Genomic DNA, 18,793 nt, shown 5'->3' on the forward strand with positions numbered 1-18,793 from the left:
AGATTGCTGTCCCCCAGCCCAACACGGAACAAGTGAGCGCTTAGCGAATAGTGAGTGGACATGAGGCAAGACATCACACAAATGAAGTCTCGACCCACCTCCAAACCTTTGAACCAAAAATTTCGTAGTTGAATTTCTCGAAATGTTCAAGGTTTAAAAAATGTCATTTCATTAAAAAAAGTACAGAAATTCCTTCGAGCCGGAGTTGAACCAGCGACCTATGGATTACTACCGTCGCTCGAAAGCGTCTTCTACAGTCCACCGCTCTACCAACTGAGCTATCGAAGGTTGCGTACCGGTAGGGTAAAATCAACAAATCACATATTATCGCACTCACACTGTCTTCCATGTTAGGAACGTGTGATTAATTCTGTGGTATTGAATTATGTACGGATCAAGAGACAACGACGTCACAACGAGCACGCGAAACAGTCAATGGGGGAATACCATTCGAGAGGTAGGCATAAACAGATGACACAGAAAATAAACACCAAGAATGTGTTTTTTTGTTTTCGTCAACCGTTTGGCGAAAAAATCACACATTCATTGTCTCACGTTCCAAAAATACATTGCTAGTTATTTTACTCATTATCAAAAAGAAGTGGTTGGTAGGCATCACGTTTCACAAACGAATTATCATGTAACTAGGTAGGTACCCAGAACATAGGCAGCCAGTAGTGAGACGTTCGTTTCGTGTCTGATTTTGTTTTTTTTGTTTTGCTTTCCATATCGCATGCTGGTTATTCATGTTCACGATTTTTTTTGTATCTGCTGTATGCGCTTATGTGTATGTTTTCTTCCTCATTATCTATGAACATGAGCACTCGCTTCTCGCCTAGCTTTGCTTATGCAGTAGATGTGGCCGCTTCCTTCCTTTCAATTTGATTCAATTGAAGATGTTCCTCGGTCGGTGGTTTCATCAATGGTTGGAAGGCAAACGATGATGCTTCCGGTGGTTGGTTTATGCTTCATGAGGTTTATTCGAATCTTGGTTAGCCCTAGGCATGGGGGAGGAAAGGGTTGATTCACTGCTTCCGCCAAGGCTCCGATGGTTCGATCCAACAATTTCCAAAACGATTTCTGTTCATGTGCCAGGCTGTTGGTTGATCTCCATCGTAATCGATTCAAATCGTGTCCCCAATTTCCCGATCAAGTAAAAAAAAAATCTCCAAATACCATCGATTACTTAACACGTGACACAGATACCATGGACTGTCATGGATAAACGCGAAAAATCCGACCAATGACCGAGTCAAGGAGCCTAAATACAGCTATTCCACCGAGCCAAACGGTGTAGGAAATGGCAGAAAAGCAACAATTCCCAATCAATTTGCATAAGAAATGCGAGAAACAAAACAAAACGAGTGAGGAAACAAGCACAGGCTGAGAAAAAAGAACAGAGAGAGAGCATGGCGCGCGTTCGTAATTATTCAAATTTAGTTATCGCACGCCACTTTCGTCGTCCACCACAAATCGACCGAATCCCCCAGTTGGCAGTCAGTAAGTTAGTAGCGCCAAGGTGCTAAGCAAGCAAAACATAAAATACCACAAAAGACCCAAAAACCAAGCTCCAGTAAGACACGGCTGCAGCAGCGACGACGGGGGGACACAGCAAAGTTTGTTTTGCTTCGCAGTTTGGCCGGTTGCATTCGAGGCTTCGGTTGGGCAGTTTGATTAATGTTTTACGGTTTTGTTGGCTGGTCGCTATGAATTTCAATTTGCTCAATCCGCCTCCGACTGCACGCAGTCAAATGTTGAGAAACCATGCTGCGTCTGATGGCAGGGCTTCAATTGGTGTGGATCTGGAAAATGTGGGTTTCGTTTTGCTTTATAATGTGTGTCTTTATTTTTCAGACTGTATAACGTGTTGACATTGGTTTTAATTGGTGATAAAAGTGACGGTGATGGGCATTTTCGATGGGTCAATTGGGTGTTATAACATGTGACATGAGTTATTGGCTTATTTTAAGTAATTCATTCAGTACACATTCCTGTATATCGTTGGTGGAGAATTCGACATTTTTTCAATGCATTTTTATTGCAAACAATTAGCACATACTTTGCAAATACTTTTCGTATTTTAATTTAAAGCTAAATTTAAATTAACACAAGTTGAAACAAACTGTTTGAACTCCTTCGGTTATCGGTGCTGAACTCCGTGCAGCAATACGAAATTTAGAAATACAAGCCTATTAAACATTCATTCGGTCTACAATCAGTAGAGATATGTGGAGTTCCACATTTATATATGCGTTAGAATAAGGTGGATTCGTTCAGTAATTTTACTACTGCTACTTTTTAATATAATACGATGCAACAATTAGCAATTATATGATACAACAATTATCTCTTGTAAAAAGTGAGATTGAAACATTTCTCAGATCTGTTGAAAACTCTGGTCCCTGGTCCTCTGAGAAGTTCAAAGAAATTTAGGGGTCTTCATAGAAACCTGAATTTCAAAGGAGATCAGTGGATATCAGAGATGTTCAGTGAAATTTATTGTAATTCAGGGAATTTCAAAAGGATTCAGTGAGAACTTCAGAGATGTTTAGGAACCTCAGGAACACTCTTCGGAGACGTTTAAGGGCACCTCCGGGAAGCTAAAGGCAAGTTAATAGAAGGTCAAATGAACAGAAGAGTACCCAGGTAACAGCCATAATTGTTGTACATTGAGCACGTTAACCTTTGTTCAGCTTTTAAACATCTAAATCTTATTCAGTCGAAAGCTTAACAGTAATATTAATTTTAAGTTTTAAGGCATTAAATAACAGTCTTTTGCAACCCTTGTTCAGCCTTTTTTAATTTAAAAAAAAGTAGAAGGGTCTGTGTCTAGGGACACGAACGGAAGCTTGACGTAGGACCGCTAGTGGACGGAATTAATTGATCGATCATTTATTATCTTTACTCTTTCCGTTTTTGAATTGTAGGCGGACCAAATTTGTAGTAATTTTTTTTTCAAAGAGAAAGTTGATGAAGAGAATCGATCAAAATCACTTGCACCCCTGCTTCCAAGTTTGGTTACAAGATTACATCTCTGGAGAGCATTTTGTGTGGTCTTTGGGGACGTGTAGTTCTGAATATGGACAAACAGGCACAGATAAATTCTATTCCAACTCTTTACTGTAATAAGCTTGTTGGGCCTGAAAAGAGCCGTTTTGTTGCCAAAGTTGGTGATGATTTAACCTCCGAAACTGTACATAGTGCGTCTGTTGCTTCAAAGCGTAGATGACATCAATGACCGCTTACGTTTGGCGTGTGCAGTGTAGGTGACAGCATCACGGATCTCATTTTCCATCAGGAACGCCTTCAGCACACCTCATGTTTTCTCGTAGATCTAACCGGAGATACGTTTGACACCGCCACGGTGAGTCAGACGACCGATGGCGGTTATCACGAAGAAGCTGATAACGCTTGACCTGATAACGCTTGACGCTTGGCGCCTCCTTTACCAAAACCTTTTCCTCCTTTGCCACGACCAGTCAGACTTCCTTACCTGCCACCACCTTCCTACTACTGTTATTGCTGCCTGCTCACAACGCCGTCCGAAGCGAAAATGAGCTGAGGCTAGACTTTTCAGGTTAAAGAAAAATGATGTGCAACCAAGTGGTACTCGATTATGACGACTGGGTTTGGGAAGAACGTTTATCTCATGAAAACAGTGATAAATTTATCACTTTTTATACGTACATTGGACAATGCTTGACACTAGCATTTTTCAATAGTTTCTTGTTGAAAATCATAAGTCGAATTGATGCGTAGAAATATTTCTGATCGATTGGTGATCAAATTATTGAAGTTGGTCCAGTGTCAGCTGAGTTATTAACGTTCAAAATCTTTCGTAATTTTGTTACATGTTCCATTTTCGGTTTTCACAAAGTGTACCCCCATATAGAAATCACAGACGTAGTCCTACACACTTAAATTTTTTCGCCGATATTCCAACAGCCGAGTAGTTCTGAGATTCAGTAAAACAATATTTAAATTGTTATTATTTGTCTAAAAGTTACCTTTGCATACCGTGATTCGAACCGCTAGTTGATGATTATTAACTTGAAGCACGTCAAATTTAAGTTGAATAATAGAAGCAGGAATAGTATTTTATTTCCATAATTGGATTATTTATTTATTTATTTATTTCCACAATAGGATTATATTTTTGGGATGCGGTCTGTAAATTCAGTGCAGTGAGTATTGTATAGTATAAAGTGGTGAACAGTCAAAACACAGGAATACAAATGTTAATACTTCCGACGTAGTCGCAGTCCACCGCTACCTGGAGTCATTCCTAAGAAGCTCCTCTTCCTTGTAGATGGCGTAGATGGCACTGCTTGGGATTAGAAAGGTAGGCAGTGAATTTAGAAGAACTTAAATGTCGAAAATGCAACGCGTGACACTGACGACATTTTACAATATTGCGGAATGGATTCCTGTTCTTCTATCAGGCTATCAAATTATATGTAGCGCACTACTGATTTGTGGGGTAGTGTTAAGCTTAAATAAGTGTTGTTCAGTTTTTTGCTCAGCTAACTTATTGAGGTTAAATTATGAGTTAAAAATTCGCTGTATACACTACTAATCAACTATAAACTCATCCTGGTGTTAATCAGTTTCGTACACCTTAAATCAACCAATAATCAGCGTCTGTTCTTACTGGTCGGCTTGAATTATTTCTTGGGTAGCTTAGGTTTCTTCAGAACATCAAACATTTTTAGATCTTGATAATCTTTTGGAAATTTTTATTAATATTTGGGAGCCTAAGGGTAAGTCGTACAAATTCCAGAAAATTTAAGGAACCTCTGAAAAGTTCAGGTTACTTAAGAGTTGTTCAGAGAATCTATACAAAATTCAATAAACCTCAGAAGAGCTTAGAAGTAGTTCAGGAAACCTCTTAAAAATTTCGTTGAAGTTCAAGAACTTCTCGAGAAGGTCAAGAATGTTTGAGCATGAGCATGATTGACCGCCCACGGTTGCTACCCTGTTATTGCCAGACCAGCTGTAATTACACAGAGAACCAATAGACGATGCTTGGGACTAGCAATCATCCTCAATGTGTAAAAACTGGTGATCTCGAATTAGGCAATACCAGCGCCAGCCGCGCCTGAACGCTGGTCAAGAAAGGAATGGGTAGGAATGTGTTGACGTGACACTCGCTTTGATGGAAGCCGAGGAGTCCTCTGCACTTCCACGAGGAATCACAGGGATGTTGGGTAAGAGGGTTGGGTTAGCAGCAGGTTTCGTTTTGGTAAACGATAAGCTGAATTGATGTCCTAACGATCGTATAACGCGAAGGAGCTTGGGATTGAACCCACGGTCTTCTGCTCAGTAAGCAAAAACGTTTGCCACTAAAGGGTGATACGGTCAAAATTTGGTCAATATCAACTTGACGTATTTCTTTCAATTTTGCATTTAAAAAACCTGAACACCCCTCATTTTGAAGGTGTGTGTGTGTAGAATGTTGCTCCTATTTTGATTTTGGAATTCACTCTTCAGTTGTCAAAATGCCGTCCAAGCAAGAAGAGCAGCGTATCAAAATTTAGCTCGCGCATCGCGAAAATCCGAGCTACTCGCACGCAAAGTTGGCAAAATCGCTAAAAGTTGCCAAATCAACCGTTACAAATGTAATTAAAGTGTTTGGGGAACGTTTGTCGACAGCCAGGAAGTCTGGATCGGGGGGAAATCGAAAACTGGAAGCCGCTGAGACGACAAAGAGAGTTGCCGGTAGTTTCAAGCGAAACCCTAACCTCTCTCTCCGAGATGCCGCAAATAAGCTGGGTGTATCGTCTACAACCGTGCATCGAGCCAAAAAACGAGCCGGACTATCGACTTACAAGAAGGTAGTGACTCCAAATCGCGATGATAAACAAAATACGACGGCCAAAGCGCGATCCCGGAGGCTGTACACGACGATGCTGACGAAGTTTGACTGCGTGGTAATGGACGACGAAACCTACGTCAAAGCCGACTACAAGCAGCTTCCGGGACAGGAGTTTTATACGGCAAAAGGAAGGGGAAAGGTAGCAGATGTTTTCAAACACATGAAACTGTCAAAGTTCGCAAAGAAATATCTGGTTTGGCAAGCCATCTGTACCTGTGGCTTGAAAAGCAGCATTTTCATAGCTTCCGGGACTGTCAACCAAGAAATTTACGTGAAAGAGTGTTTGAATAAACGTCTGCTGCCTTTCCTGAAGAAACACGGTTGTTCCGTACTGTTTTGGCCGGATTTGGCATCTTGCCATTACGGTAAAAAGGCCATGGAGTGGTACGCCGCCAACAACGTGCAGGTGGTTCCCAAGGACATGAACCCTCCCAACACGCCAGAGCTCCGACCAATTGAGAAATACTGGGCTATTGTCAAGCGGAACCTAAAGAAGACCAAAAAAACTGCTAAGGGCGAGCAGCAGTTCAAGGCAAACTGGCTTTCTGCGGCGAAGAAGGTGGACAAGGTGGCTGTACAAAATCTGATGGCAGGGATCAAGCGTAAGGCCCGGCAATTCGGATTTGGAAAAGCGGAAGCCTAACTGAATATTTTTCCTGAATTTTATACTAATTGAACTTGATGGAAGTAAAGCCGTTGGTCCCCGGTTCATGAGTTGATGGGTCGATAGGTAGGGTCCAGGTGTGGGAGCTGCCTTCCTGGCACGTCGGTAGCATTGGTGCTCAGCACGGAAAACAAGATCGACGGAAAAAACAAACCAAAGGAAAAAAAAAAAAAAAATTTAATTTGATTTTTTAAATAAACGATTTCACCGATTTACACGCGTTTTCCCTTGACCAAATTTTGACCGTATCACCCTTTAGGCAGACGAGCTTCTTTTTAATCATTGACGAATCTTGAATGTGGATGGTCTTGAGATTAGACTCATGATGTTCTGCTCAGTAAGCAAAAACGGTTGCTTTAAGGCCACCGAGCCTCTCATATCAAATTATAGCGTTATTCAAGTTTTTATAACTATTCAAACCCGGCACCGACGACAACCAAGAGATGAACTAGCCAATGGCTAAAAATCTCTATAATAAAGAAAAAAAAAAACCGACGACAACGAAAAGTTTTACAAAATACACGATAAACAAGCGATATTTTAATATTTTTAATATGAAAGGATCTGGGACCGCGTTTTTCGCCTCAGTAAGCAAGCCACTGCAACCGACGATCTTTGAAATCCTAAAACTAAAAGCTACGAAAGAGTACTTAGGCCTTCCACTTTCACGCGACGTTCAATGTTTCAATGATTCTCTTTACGCATGGTTCAGGCAATCATAACAAGCTATGACCGACGTGACGATTGTTTAAGACCTGGTTAAACAAGCTATTCAAATGAAATTTCGTTCTCGAATTTCACTTGGAATGTAATGAACAACAGAAATACGCGATAATTAAAATTTTCAGCGGTTGATGTTTAATTTTAAATATACTCACGGTACCGCCTACGACTACGACGGCGCCTACGACAACAACAACAGAGAATTTGTAACTTACCATTTGTCTAGGATAAACACCTTCGCCCGACACCTCCACTGGTTCTTCATGTTCGCTATCTGTCACTGTTTGCAAAATATCTAATAGCAATTACCTTTGTTGTGATACTTCCTGTATTGCCATGGTGATCTGGGAGGAGGAGGTTCGCATCTAGTGCTTTCCCCAGGAACCGTTCACGGCCACCAGCTACCACCCGTCCAGACTTGGGCATATCCAGCGAGACATCCTTCAGCTAACTCACAATCTCCGACACTCAATGCAAATCGCAGGCACACTTACGCTAGTTACAAAAAAAAAACACCCGTGCAAAGAAACGGATCCAATAAACGTCACTCTTGCGAAAAAAAGGAATCGGTGGGCAATTTTGTGATACGGATTTCCAAAATCAAACGGGAATGCACGAATTTCACCACGCCCAACTGAGAAACACGTTCAGAAGCACTTATGGTACACTTTCGTTCGGAAACAGTTATTTTTTTCAAAAATAGTTGCGAGTGAACCAACATCATCACCGCGTAAATAAACTAAAATTTAAATTATCACTCGCGATGCCACAAATTTCTCTTCTGGAGAAGGTCAAGAATGTTTCGTCTTCAAAGTTGATGGAGCAGATTTTTTTATTGATTTATTTGAATTAACTTTACAGAGCGGAGGATTCTTGTTCACTATACATAACATCATAAAGCTATAGTCAAAAGGTACATTGCAATAATCAGTTTATCTTCCGCTAACCAAAAAACCTCCTCCATCAGAACGGGATCCGCTTCCAGTGGTTTCATTGTATGGCAGTATCGCCAACGTATGGTGGAGCGCTTCCAGGAATTCTTGAATAATTTTAAAACTTACCATTTTCATATAACTCAATTTTCTTTCTCACTAGCGCCAACTAGTAAGCCAACTGTCCGCCACTTCACTCAACTAAATAAAAATTGGAATACGGGATGCTTGTACATGGTCAGGATCACGAGATGTCGAGATATGATGTAAAACTGTATTTTTTTCCCTAGCTTTTTTCAATTCTGAACAAAAATGTTGTCTATCAAAACTGAACAACTGAACAACTTTGCTGAACAAGGAAAGTTTCTATTAGTTCAGGAAAGCAAGGATAATATTATGGGAAACGTAACATTTCCGTATGCGTTAGCGCTACCTAGTGAGTGAATTAGGAAGAAGGGTTGTTACGAGATATTTAAAAAAAGATTCACGCTCAATGCGCGCGAACGTTCGAACCAATTTGTTTTGTTTATTAATTTATTTGATAAGACTCAACCGAATTAACTTTACAGAGCCGAGGATTCTTGTTTGGAGTCGGCGTCGAAGAAATAGTAACGACTACGAATCCGACTCAATGACTCCGACTCCAAATCCTTCGATATCGTACAACACCATATTGTTACTCATTAGAGTCACCTAGTGAACCAATTTTCAACTACTGTCACCACCATCAAAAGCCGAATACGGGAACTTCCCATAAGATCAAGATCATTAGATATGAAGCAGAACAATATTATATAAAAACATATTTTGAAACTTAAACAAACCGTGCAACTTTTTTGGCTCATGAACAATTCGATTGAATGCCTATTATAGTCGGAAAGTTGGAAGACACTTTTGGGGCAAGTCAGTAGGACTTCTGGGAGGCGAACCAACCAATGGCTGAAAGGGGGTGGAGTCTGAAGGAGCTTCCAGAATAAATTGCAAGAACTCTGAAAAAACTTCGAAATTTCCGGGAAAATTTGGAAGAGCCTTCATGGATACATCAGAAGAAAAAAACATCCGTGAGTAGTCGGAAGAAACCAGTCCAGTCAGTTAAAAAATACTTCCAAACAAGTTTGAAGAATCTTTCAATGAAATCGAAATATACTTTCAGAGATAGTTAGAAAAGGCTCCAGAAGGATGCCAGATGAACCGGAGATTTGAAAGAAAAAACTTTCTACCAAACAACTTTTCTTCTTCGATATGTTCCATACAACAGAACTGAGTGAAAAATGGACCATAGAGCAGTTCCATGTGAAATGACGAATCGATCAGACTAGACCTTCTCGAGTCAAATATTCAGGGTAGCCATTGAACCGGGAAAACCGAGAGAAGCTGGAATTAACCGGGAAACGAAAACAACCGGAAAATTCCAAATTTTCTCCATAGAAATCGGATTTCTGTCCAGAACGGTTTAGGAACTCCCCCAGAAAACTGTTGAAATTTACTCTACATTTATTTTAGTATGTTTTACAAAGTCTCGCGAGTATTTGGTTTAACTTCTCTTTGTTATACTCTTTACTAACCGCTTGGAATATTCCTGGAAATCTCTTGATATGCCATGTAGAATTTAAAAAAGTATTATCCCTAAATTGTCTTGGATATGGAGAATACCATAGAAATTTTACACAAAATTGCATTGAAATGCTTCTGAAAATGCTCTTGACTTTTTTTTTGTAATTCTCTTAAAATTCTCCTTAGAATATCCTTGAAAATTTCTTCTGAATCTCCTGGAACACTACCTAGACTTTCTTTGGAAATATGCTAAATATTTCCTGCCAAACCATAACAAACTTTCTTATTATTGTTTATTTTTTCTAGTATGAGCAAATGCAATTTTGTGGGTTTATTTTAAGAGCCAGCAGTTGACTTTGGTGCGAAATGTGCAACAATTAATCTTATTAAATTTACAGGAATTGTATACATTGAATGTTAAACAACATGTGAAACCAGCGACTTGGTTGTGGAATGCATGTAGCACTAGATGTTTTCTATCAAATGGTTATGGCCTCAATAGTACCTAGTAAGCTAACCATATTGAAGCGTATTCGAAAGATCATCATAAACCGGAAGTTGCCATCTTGCATTCCAAAATGGAGTCAACGATCGATCTCCGGCCTCTACACGACTTTCCCGTTCATAAAATGCTTATATTGTTAGGTATTCGACAGTTTTTTACAAACCGGAAGTTGCCACCTTGGATTTCAAAATGACGTCAATCATAGATTTCCGGCCTCTACACGTTCTCCCCGTTCCGAAAATATTCATATTTTTGGCTATTTGACAGTTTTTCACAATCCGGAAGTCGCCATATTGGATTACAAAATGCTGTGAATCATCGATTTCTGGCCTCTACACGTCGTTCCCGTTCCGAAAATACCCTTATTGTCCGGTGAAATCACTCCGAAGTACACCCAAGTTTGTTTTTGGCGAAGTCCATTCATCAAAATTGTTTGGCTCTTTAACCGCGTTATTTAAGAAAACCGTGTTATAAAATACTGTGTTGTTTAAAAAAAAGACTTGAGTGTACTGGCTAGGAGAAATATCGAGATAGGGAGGGATCGAGTAAGAGCGAATTGGTTGCATGAAAAGTGCAGAAGTTGACTCCCATTTAGCATACAATGATAATTTTACATTACTCTCAAGGCTCTGAGGGGGGTTGAACCCTAACCCCCTTCCCTCTTTCCCCTTCGCTGCGTCAATGCCCAACGCCATTGGTTTACTTGGTATATATTTTCTCAAGGCAATTCTAAATTTTATGAAATATCTTAATAAAAAAAAAAAAACAAAACAATAATCATCAGTAAAGGTATTTTTAAGTGTACACTACGAACCCTTCGATAGCTCAGTTGGTAGAGCGGTGGACTGTAGAGGCCAATTTAAAGTGATATAGTAATCCATAGGTCGCTGGTTCAAATCCGGCTCGAAGGAGAACTTTTTATAGCAAGAAGAGTATTACCAGAGAAGGGAATGAATTCACTTGTGAAGCTTGTTGAAAAGTTTTAAGACGAAAAGTTAAAAAAGGAGGAGTCAAGATAGAGCTGGAATTAGGGCGTAATAGCTTTTGTAAACAATGACTTTTATCGTTGATTTCTAGGAATTCAAGGAAGGCTTACACAAACCAACATATAAATCGCAGAGGGAAAGTCTTTCCCAACTCGATGGTGATGTCAATTTGTCAGGGAGAGCCATGACTTTCGAGAAATCTTCGAGAGAATTCATTGTTTACAAAAGCTGTTACGTCCTAATTCCAGCTCTATCTTAGAAGTATATGGTTGGTTCAGTTTGTTTAGATAGTTTATGAAAAAAAAACAATTGGGTCGTTTAGGGGTATTTTGAGGTAAATACGTATTCGTTATCTGCATTAAAAATGGAACCGAAATCCAAAATGTTTAAATTTTGGTACGCTGGAACTATTGTAGATAAGTACGATTATGTTAGAAAAACTCACCATCTTAGCGTCCCTTGGTGGGATTTTGTATGGGAGCGAGCTGTCTACGAATAGATTTAGTGTCAACGATAAAAATTTAAATCTTGATTTAAAAATCGAGATGAATGTCTACGGGATTGATAAAAAATATCGTTGTGATCAGAAAACGAAGCTCTATCAGATGATGTATAAAAATCGGCATATTTTTCGAAGTTTAACAGCCCAATTAAGCTTTGGTGTTTGGTGTAAGGCTTTGTCACACTATTGTAAACCATATGATTTAGACTCTTTTAAAAAATTGTAGCACGAAAACGTCACTTCTGATCAAAATGACGTCTGAGACAATTGTACAGAAACATAATGTCTTTCTGAAAAAAAAAATACATGGTATTTTTTTAAAGCAATTTTCTAAATACTACTAAAGTTTGCATTTTGTATGAGCTTTATTTAAAAAAATAAATTGTAAATTTTGAAGATATACTTTATGAGAAATTTTTTTCATACTTCATTTTGATCAGAAGTCACGTTTAAGTGCTACAATTTGTTGAAAAATGACCAAAGACGCCATTAAAAAAAAAAATCAAGATGTAAAATGGCCGATTTTTTGCAAACACATTATAACACATTATTATGCAAAGTTTCATGCAAATCGGAGAAGGTCGAGTCTTAAATTATTATTTTTTATCCTATTTGGTCGGGAACTGGTTACATGTTAAATCAATATTGTCATGGTGTTCGTAGATATTAGAATAAAAGTCAATCCAAAGCATTCATAACCGGTAAATTATTTAGGTTTAAAATGGGAAAACCGAGAAAATTCGGAAATTCTACGATCAAAATTTATTGGCCACTCGGAATGATATTAACCTAGCCCAATTTTATTTATCATTATGAGTTTTAGCCCAGAATGAATGACAAATAAACAAAATGCAGCCTAAAACATCTTTATCGGACAAATATGCAGCCATTTTAAAAAGCAAGTTTAGAAAGGTTGGGCTTTAACATCTCAATAAAATTGAAATTTGGCTCGATCACTTTGATTTTGCTTATGATATTCCATACTTAGATTATCCCTCCCCTTGGCTAGTTTTTTAACCTGGACGTTGGTGGGCGGGCCTAATCTTATGCTTCATAGTGGAGCGTTGGGGACGGTTGGTTTAGGTCCGGCATCATTGGTTCATGCCGTGACAGAATAGCGTCATGAGCATGCGATGAGGATTATTGAGCTTCCCCTCTCTGATGAACCATTGCATAAGAGAACCAAAGTTCTAGCCTGAAGTGATAGTATCACACTTGTTACTCCTTTATTTGAAAGCCGCGTTGTAGTACGCTTACGTATAGGCACTGACATTGGGTGCGATACTGGCGAGTTTTGCCGCAAATCACTCTTAAAGGGTGATACGGTCAAAATTTGGTCAAGGGAAAACGCGTGTAAATCGGTGAAATCGTTTATTTAAAAAATCAAATTAAATTTCTTTTTCAAGTTCAATTAGTATAAAATTCAGGAAAAATATTCAGTTAGGCTTCCGCTTTTCCAAATCCGAATTGCCGGGCCTTACGCTTGACCCCTGCCATCAGATTTTGTACAGCCACCTTGTCCACCTTCTTCGCCGCAGAAAGCCAGTTTGCCTTGAACTGCTGCTCGCCCTTAGCAGTTTTTTTGGTCTTCTTTAGGTTCCGCTTGACAATAGCCCAGTATTTCTCAATTGGTCGGAGCTCTGGCGTGTTGGGAGGGTTCATGTCCTTGGGAACCACCTGCACGTTGTTGGCGGCGTACCACTCCATGGCCTTTTTACCGTAATGGCAAGATGCCAAATCCGGCCAAAACAGTACGGAACAACCGTGTTTCTTCAGGAAAGGCAGCAGACGTTTATTCAAACACTCTTTCACGTAAATTTCTTGGTTGACAGTCCCGGAAGCTATGAAAATGCTGCTTTTCAAGCCACAGGTACAGATGGCTTGCCAAACCAGATATTTCTTTGCGAACTTTGACAGTTTCATGTGCTTGAAAACATCTGCTACCTTTCCCCTGTCTCCTGTCCCGGAAGCTGCTTGTAGTCGGCTTTGACGTATGTAGGTTTCGTCGTCCATTACCACGCAGTCAAACTTCGTCAGCATCGTCGTGTACAGCCTCCGGGATCGCGCTTTGGCCGTCGTATTTTGTTTATCATCGCGATTTGGAGTCACTACCTTCTTGTAAGTCGATAGTCCGGCTCGTTTTTTGGCTCGATGCACGGTTGTAGACGATACACCCAGCTTATTTGCGGCATCTCGGAGAGAGAGGTTAGGGTTTCGCTTGAAACTACCGGCAACTCTCGTTGTCGTCTCAGCGGCTTCCGGTTTTCGATTTCCCCCCGATCCAGACTTCCTGGCTGTCGACAAACGTTGCCCAAACACTTTAATTACATTTGTAACGGTTGATTTGGCAACTTTTAGCTATTTTGCCAACTTTGCGTGCGAGTAGCTCGGATTTTCGCGATGCGCGAGCAAAATTTTGATACGCTGCTCTTCTTGCTTGGACGGCATTTTGACAACTGAAGAGTGAATTCCAAAATCAAAATAGGAGCAACATTCTACACACACACACCTTCAAAATGAGGGGTGTTCAGGTTTTTTAAATGCAAAATTGAAAGAAATACGTCAAGTTGATATTGACCAAATTTTGACCGTATCACCCTTTATTTTATTTATTTTTACGCATATAGATTTATTTGGGTTTGCAAGGGAATTGTACTATTGAAATATTTCAGAAAGTGCCCAACAGTGCTCCTTCTACTTGCGTGACAAGCTTTCGTTGTTGTTTTCATTGAGGTATTACTCAGGGAACAATGTTAAACACCATTTTTGTACATGGTATTGCAACTAATCTTATATGTGCTTCATTTTGATTTGGGATAAGTGTTTGAACTATGGCTCGGGTTTTCCACTGTGGTGTGCTTCTATTGTGACATAACCATACGTATTTCTGTGGTGCGACATACTGGAAACGTGTTAGCGTAGTTGAAGCATATACCCTATGTAATTTAAAAATCAGCTAGGAAACTAACTTCAAAGTGAAGCCTTTTAGTCACTTGAAGGTGTCACCTGGGACGAACTAATATATATTAAATAAAAATAAAAGTCGAAAACAACTTGAAACACGTTAAATTTTAGCAGGAACTTAATAAAGCATGGTAGGTAGATTAGAGATTTCAATTATTTATTAAATTAGACTAGAGATATCATAATCATTAAACGAACTTAAATAAGAAAATTTAGACAGCCTAGTAGCATTAAGTGGATTAACAGAAGAGTTAGGATGCGGAGGGTCCGCTTACGGAGGCAACTAGCCTTTAAAGCAACTGGCAACTAGCCTTTTCATGTATTGTCTGTTTATTTTGATTATTGCTTTAAAATATCAATTTGGTATATATGTGAAGGGATGAATCAATTATTTTTTTTTAATTTTCTCTATTTAGGAGATTTTTAGCCGCAGGCTAGTTCATCTCCTAAAAGGATGAATCAATGGGAGATGGATTTTCGGTTTCTTTACATTTAGCATCACTATGTGTCATTTCCTCAAAACCCTCCAATAACCGGCCTCTTCAATCCCTTCCTTTTCCCATGGCGTTCAAGTGGTCCGCATAGACTATTCAGCCATTACCCGTCCTTTATCCTCGGCTTTGGATTGACTTGCGCTCGCATTGCCCCACCAAACGCTGCAAAATGAAAATGAAATATTCCATACTTAGATTATCCAACTGTCTCCAGTAAGTTCCATGAACTGGAAGTTGTCCTCGTTTAGATGTAAACAGATCTTTGTTATCAAAAGCACATACATTATTAAGATTACATCCTAATCCTTCGGCGTTGAAACTTTCCAAACAATCCTCAATTTTATCTCCTCAATCGTCATCACACCTACACCTAAAAGATACAGTTCTATCTCCATTCCCATTCCATCCTTGAAGACCGCTCCAAGCGCTGTACGAAACCCGTGCCGGACAGTAGGTACTGAGTGTCAGAGTGCCTCTTCCCTCGGGATATGAACATCAAAATCCAATTACCATATCGAGACCGTTGTCGTCCGTCCGGACGGAGCCACAGCCACCCACGCACAGCACCGTGTCTCCTCTCACACTTTGTTTTGATCGCTGCTACGGAGGTGGTTTCCTCCATCTTCAGAATGGTGAGGTACTTTCCGAGTTTGTTTGTATGGAAAATTTCCCAACCCAACAACTTTTAACCAAACGATGAAGATGAAAGGCCCATGAGAAAGCATCCGCCGCCGCCGCTGCGGAAGAGGCGCAGTTAGCAGCAGAAGTTCGTAGCTCTCTGCGCGTGGGTAATTCCCGTTCTTCAAATTCTAAGCACAAGAACGAACCTTCAAAAGAAAAGCATACAAACTTCCTAATTCAATTCAATACGCTTTTGGTTCGCTTCGGCTGCAACCCATGTTGGATTGCTATAGAAGGTACAATCAATAAACGATAAAAACGTAGCTCTCGTCCAGGTTTCAATGGGGAACCAGTTTCTTTCACTTTGACCTCTTGTGAACGAGCGAACGAACGAACGAACGAACGAACGAAAGCATATTACAGCATCCAATCCTATACGAGATGAAGATGACGTAGTACGTTGCTGCATTGAGGCGAGAACCCGTTTTCCTTTGGAAGACTGGATGTGAGTGGGTGGGTGGCTGGGAAGAGGTCAAAGCTTTCGATTCGTGCAGCGATGGGCAACTTCGGCAACGGAGGGGAAATTACGCGGGCACGAAAGCGAACCATCGGGTTTGCTTCGGCTCTGCGAGCTTCTCGATTGTGCTCGATTTCGCTTCACACGCTTCTTCGTTCGGGTGCCGTTCGGTTCGTGTGCCGTGGTGTGGGGTTACCGAATATCGACCGACCGTCGAAGGCTGGTGGCAGCGTCGCTGGTACGATTAGTGTGCAATCCGGTGCGCTATCAGTCGGTACGGTTGTCTTACAACTTTTGCACTACGGGTTTTGTAGAACAAAATTGCGCGGTTCGTTCGGTTGGCGAGTGCAAAGAGATTTCGCTCCAGTGAGGCGGAGGTGTGTGGGATTTTATCAGTGCTTCACCAGGAGGAAGACAACGAAGGTTTTAACCATCCATGTGCAGTGCCCGACTTTTTGGCAAGGATAATGGAATTTTGATTACCGAAAGTGGAGCAGAGTGAAATGGCAAGGATCTCCACCATGGCAAGGATAATTTAAAACCGAGTGAAACCAGAGTCGCAGCATAGTGATAGTGCTTCCGCCTTAGTGATAGTGCGGAGAAGCTTCCGAGATACCAAAGAGAAGATGCGGAAGATGTTGAGTGCGTGTGTGATGCGAAACGAAGAGGCCAGGAATTTGGCCGGAGTTGCTTCCGTGTTATCTTGATTGCTGTGCAAATAAAGTGTAATTTAGATAACTTAAGAATTGTGGTCTTCTGCCGTACAGTTTCCAAGAATAAACGATCGTTAAAAAAAATTCCCCATACGGGAGAGCTGAAGCAGCTGATTGACTTACCCGTCGACTAACGCGAAGAAGACGAAGACGAAATGACGATGCTAGCGGTGAAGAATTTCTTTCTCCCGGAGAGGAAGGCCCCACCGGAGGCGGCCAAGTTTTCCCGCATGCCGGAGGCATTCCTACGCTCGATTCGGCGCCGCTCGCTGCGGATCAAGCGGCCGAAAACCGTGATTGTGGAGCGCGAGAAGCGGAAATCGGGTAATTAGACTCCCTCCAATTCATTTCTGTTCTAGTATAGGACCAATCGGAGATGGGTGGGGGCGCCTCACAGTGCTATCAATCCGCTTGACCTACATTGCATCAAGGTCCATTTGGCTCGCTAATAGATCCGTCCCTAGAGGGGGTTCGCCACTCGCGTGCGACTTTGCGCTCTGACGTAATGGCAAACCTCGCCAACATGTGTGACGGACAGCGAGCTTCACTCCCTAATGGTAGCTTGATACAAATTAATCACCAGGAGCGAGACAGAATGAGTGAGGGTGAACCGATGACGACGTCATCATCAAAATGCGTTCACAGCATCAGTGTTCCTGCGAGGAATGTTGCGAAATTAACGAGATCATGTGGTTGACAGATGCCTTCGTCGCATCATCCGCGGGTCGTCGGGTGGAATTTAAATATTCATCTCCGCTATCATCGGGCCGGAAATGCGCCATTTGAGCTGACGGACGTCTACCCGTGTTTGTGTTTGGGGTTCTGATATGGGAAAAGTTGTTTGCTCGGAATGGACCTTATCTTAATTGTTGTTCTTAACAGTGCTTTCGATTAGGTAGACGAACCCGGGGTACCTGCCTAAAGCAATTTAGCGGCGAAGTTTGACATTATCTTTATTGGGCTCATGTTCTATATGGCGAGCAAAGTTTTGTTTTCTTGCACTGTTGGCTGATGGTGACGATATCTCGAACATGGATTGGGGATTATTCGGTTCGGGGCGGCGGAATCAACTTCGTGGCTAGATAGAGCCGGTTAGTGTGCTGTGTGACAATCTGTGTATGATAACACACTTACTCTCTTATCAGGCCCAGCAACTTTGCAAAACATATCAATTGTCTGTCCGCTTGGCTTGGTTCGCATATCTGGGCTATTTTTGCGCTTGGCAATTGTTTACACATACTGTGCTCTGTAACCCGCCTGCCGGTGTTTTGTGGTTCTCAAGCGAATAAGGTTGGTGATACCAATGTGACTGGTTGACTGCATTTTGTGGTGTAAATTTTGGATTGAAGCTCACTCAAAATTCTTCGTAGCATTGGAATATAAATTATTCTCCATATTTTGATAAAAATATACATGGAATTGGAGAATTCTAATGAAATGCATCTTTAAATTTCAAATTTATTGGAAAAACTTTACACGTAGAAAATCCTTTGAGTCTTCTTTGGAGCAAGATGTAAATTGTTCCAAGCAAGTTACCCCGCGCGAAGATTCAGTAACTGACAGCCGTAGCACGAAACAGACGAGAAACTGAAGGAATGTGAAAAAATGTTCTCTGTCGAATGCAAATGCGATGCAATGGGTAAAAGTTGAACGTTGAAGATCAAGAATCAACGAGAGAGTCGTTCATGAATCATAGAAATAATCAGGATTAATTTTCGCAGTGATAGCTTATTGCCATGGTAC

The 18,793-nt window shown here is 40.8% G+C and overlaps 1 protein-coding gene and 2 non-coding genes across 4 annotated transcripts in view; 2 read left to right on the forward strand and 1 right to left on the reverse strand.

Moving 5' to 3' along the window:
• CenG1A (Centaurin-gamma-1A) overlaps positions 1-18,793 on the forward strand; it is a 462,307-nt gene that overhangs the window by 333,623 nt on the left and 109,891 nt on the right. Inside the window, exon 1 of one of the 2 annotated variants that reach the window (XM_065223466.1) lies at positions 16,601-17,374. The exons of the other annotated variant lie outside the window; for it this stretch is intronic. Coding sequence (XP_065079538.1) covers positions 17,206-17,374 — 169 coding nt within the window. The 5' untranslated portion in view covers positions 16,601-17,205. Of the gene's footprint in view, positions 1-16,600; positions 17,375-18,793 lie in introns of those variants that run through there. 2 annotated transcript variants of the gene reach the window in all.
• On the reverse strand, positions 191-288 carry TRNAY-GUA (transfer RNA tyrosine (anticodon GUA)). The gene is made up of 2 exons: positions 252-288; positions 191-226 (listed from the first exon to the last, which is right to left on the reverse strand). It is a non-coding gene; the product is annotated as a tRNA-Tyr (tRNA).
• On the forward strand, positions 11,068-11,164 carry TRNAY-GUA (transfer RNA tyrosine (anticodon GUA)). Its single transcript has 2 exons — positions 11,068-11,104; positions 11,129-11,164. It is a non-coding gene; the product is annotated as a tRNA-Tyr (tRNA).

This window comes from Ochlerotatus camptorhynchus, unplaced genomic scaffold (assembly GCF_037179485.1).
Source record: "Ochlerotatus camptorhynchus isolate MF236.1 unplaced genomic scaffold, CSIRO-AGI_Acam_v1.1 ptg000017l, whole genome shotgun sequence".
Lineage (NCBI taxonomy): Eukaryota > Metazoa > Arthropoda > Insecta > Diptera > Culicidae > Ochlerotatus > Ochlerotatus camptorhynchus.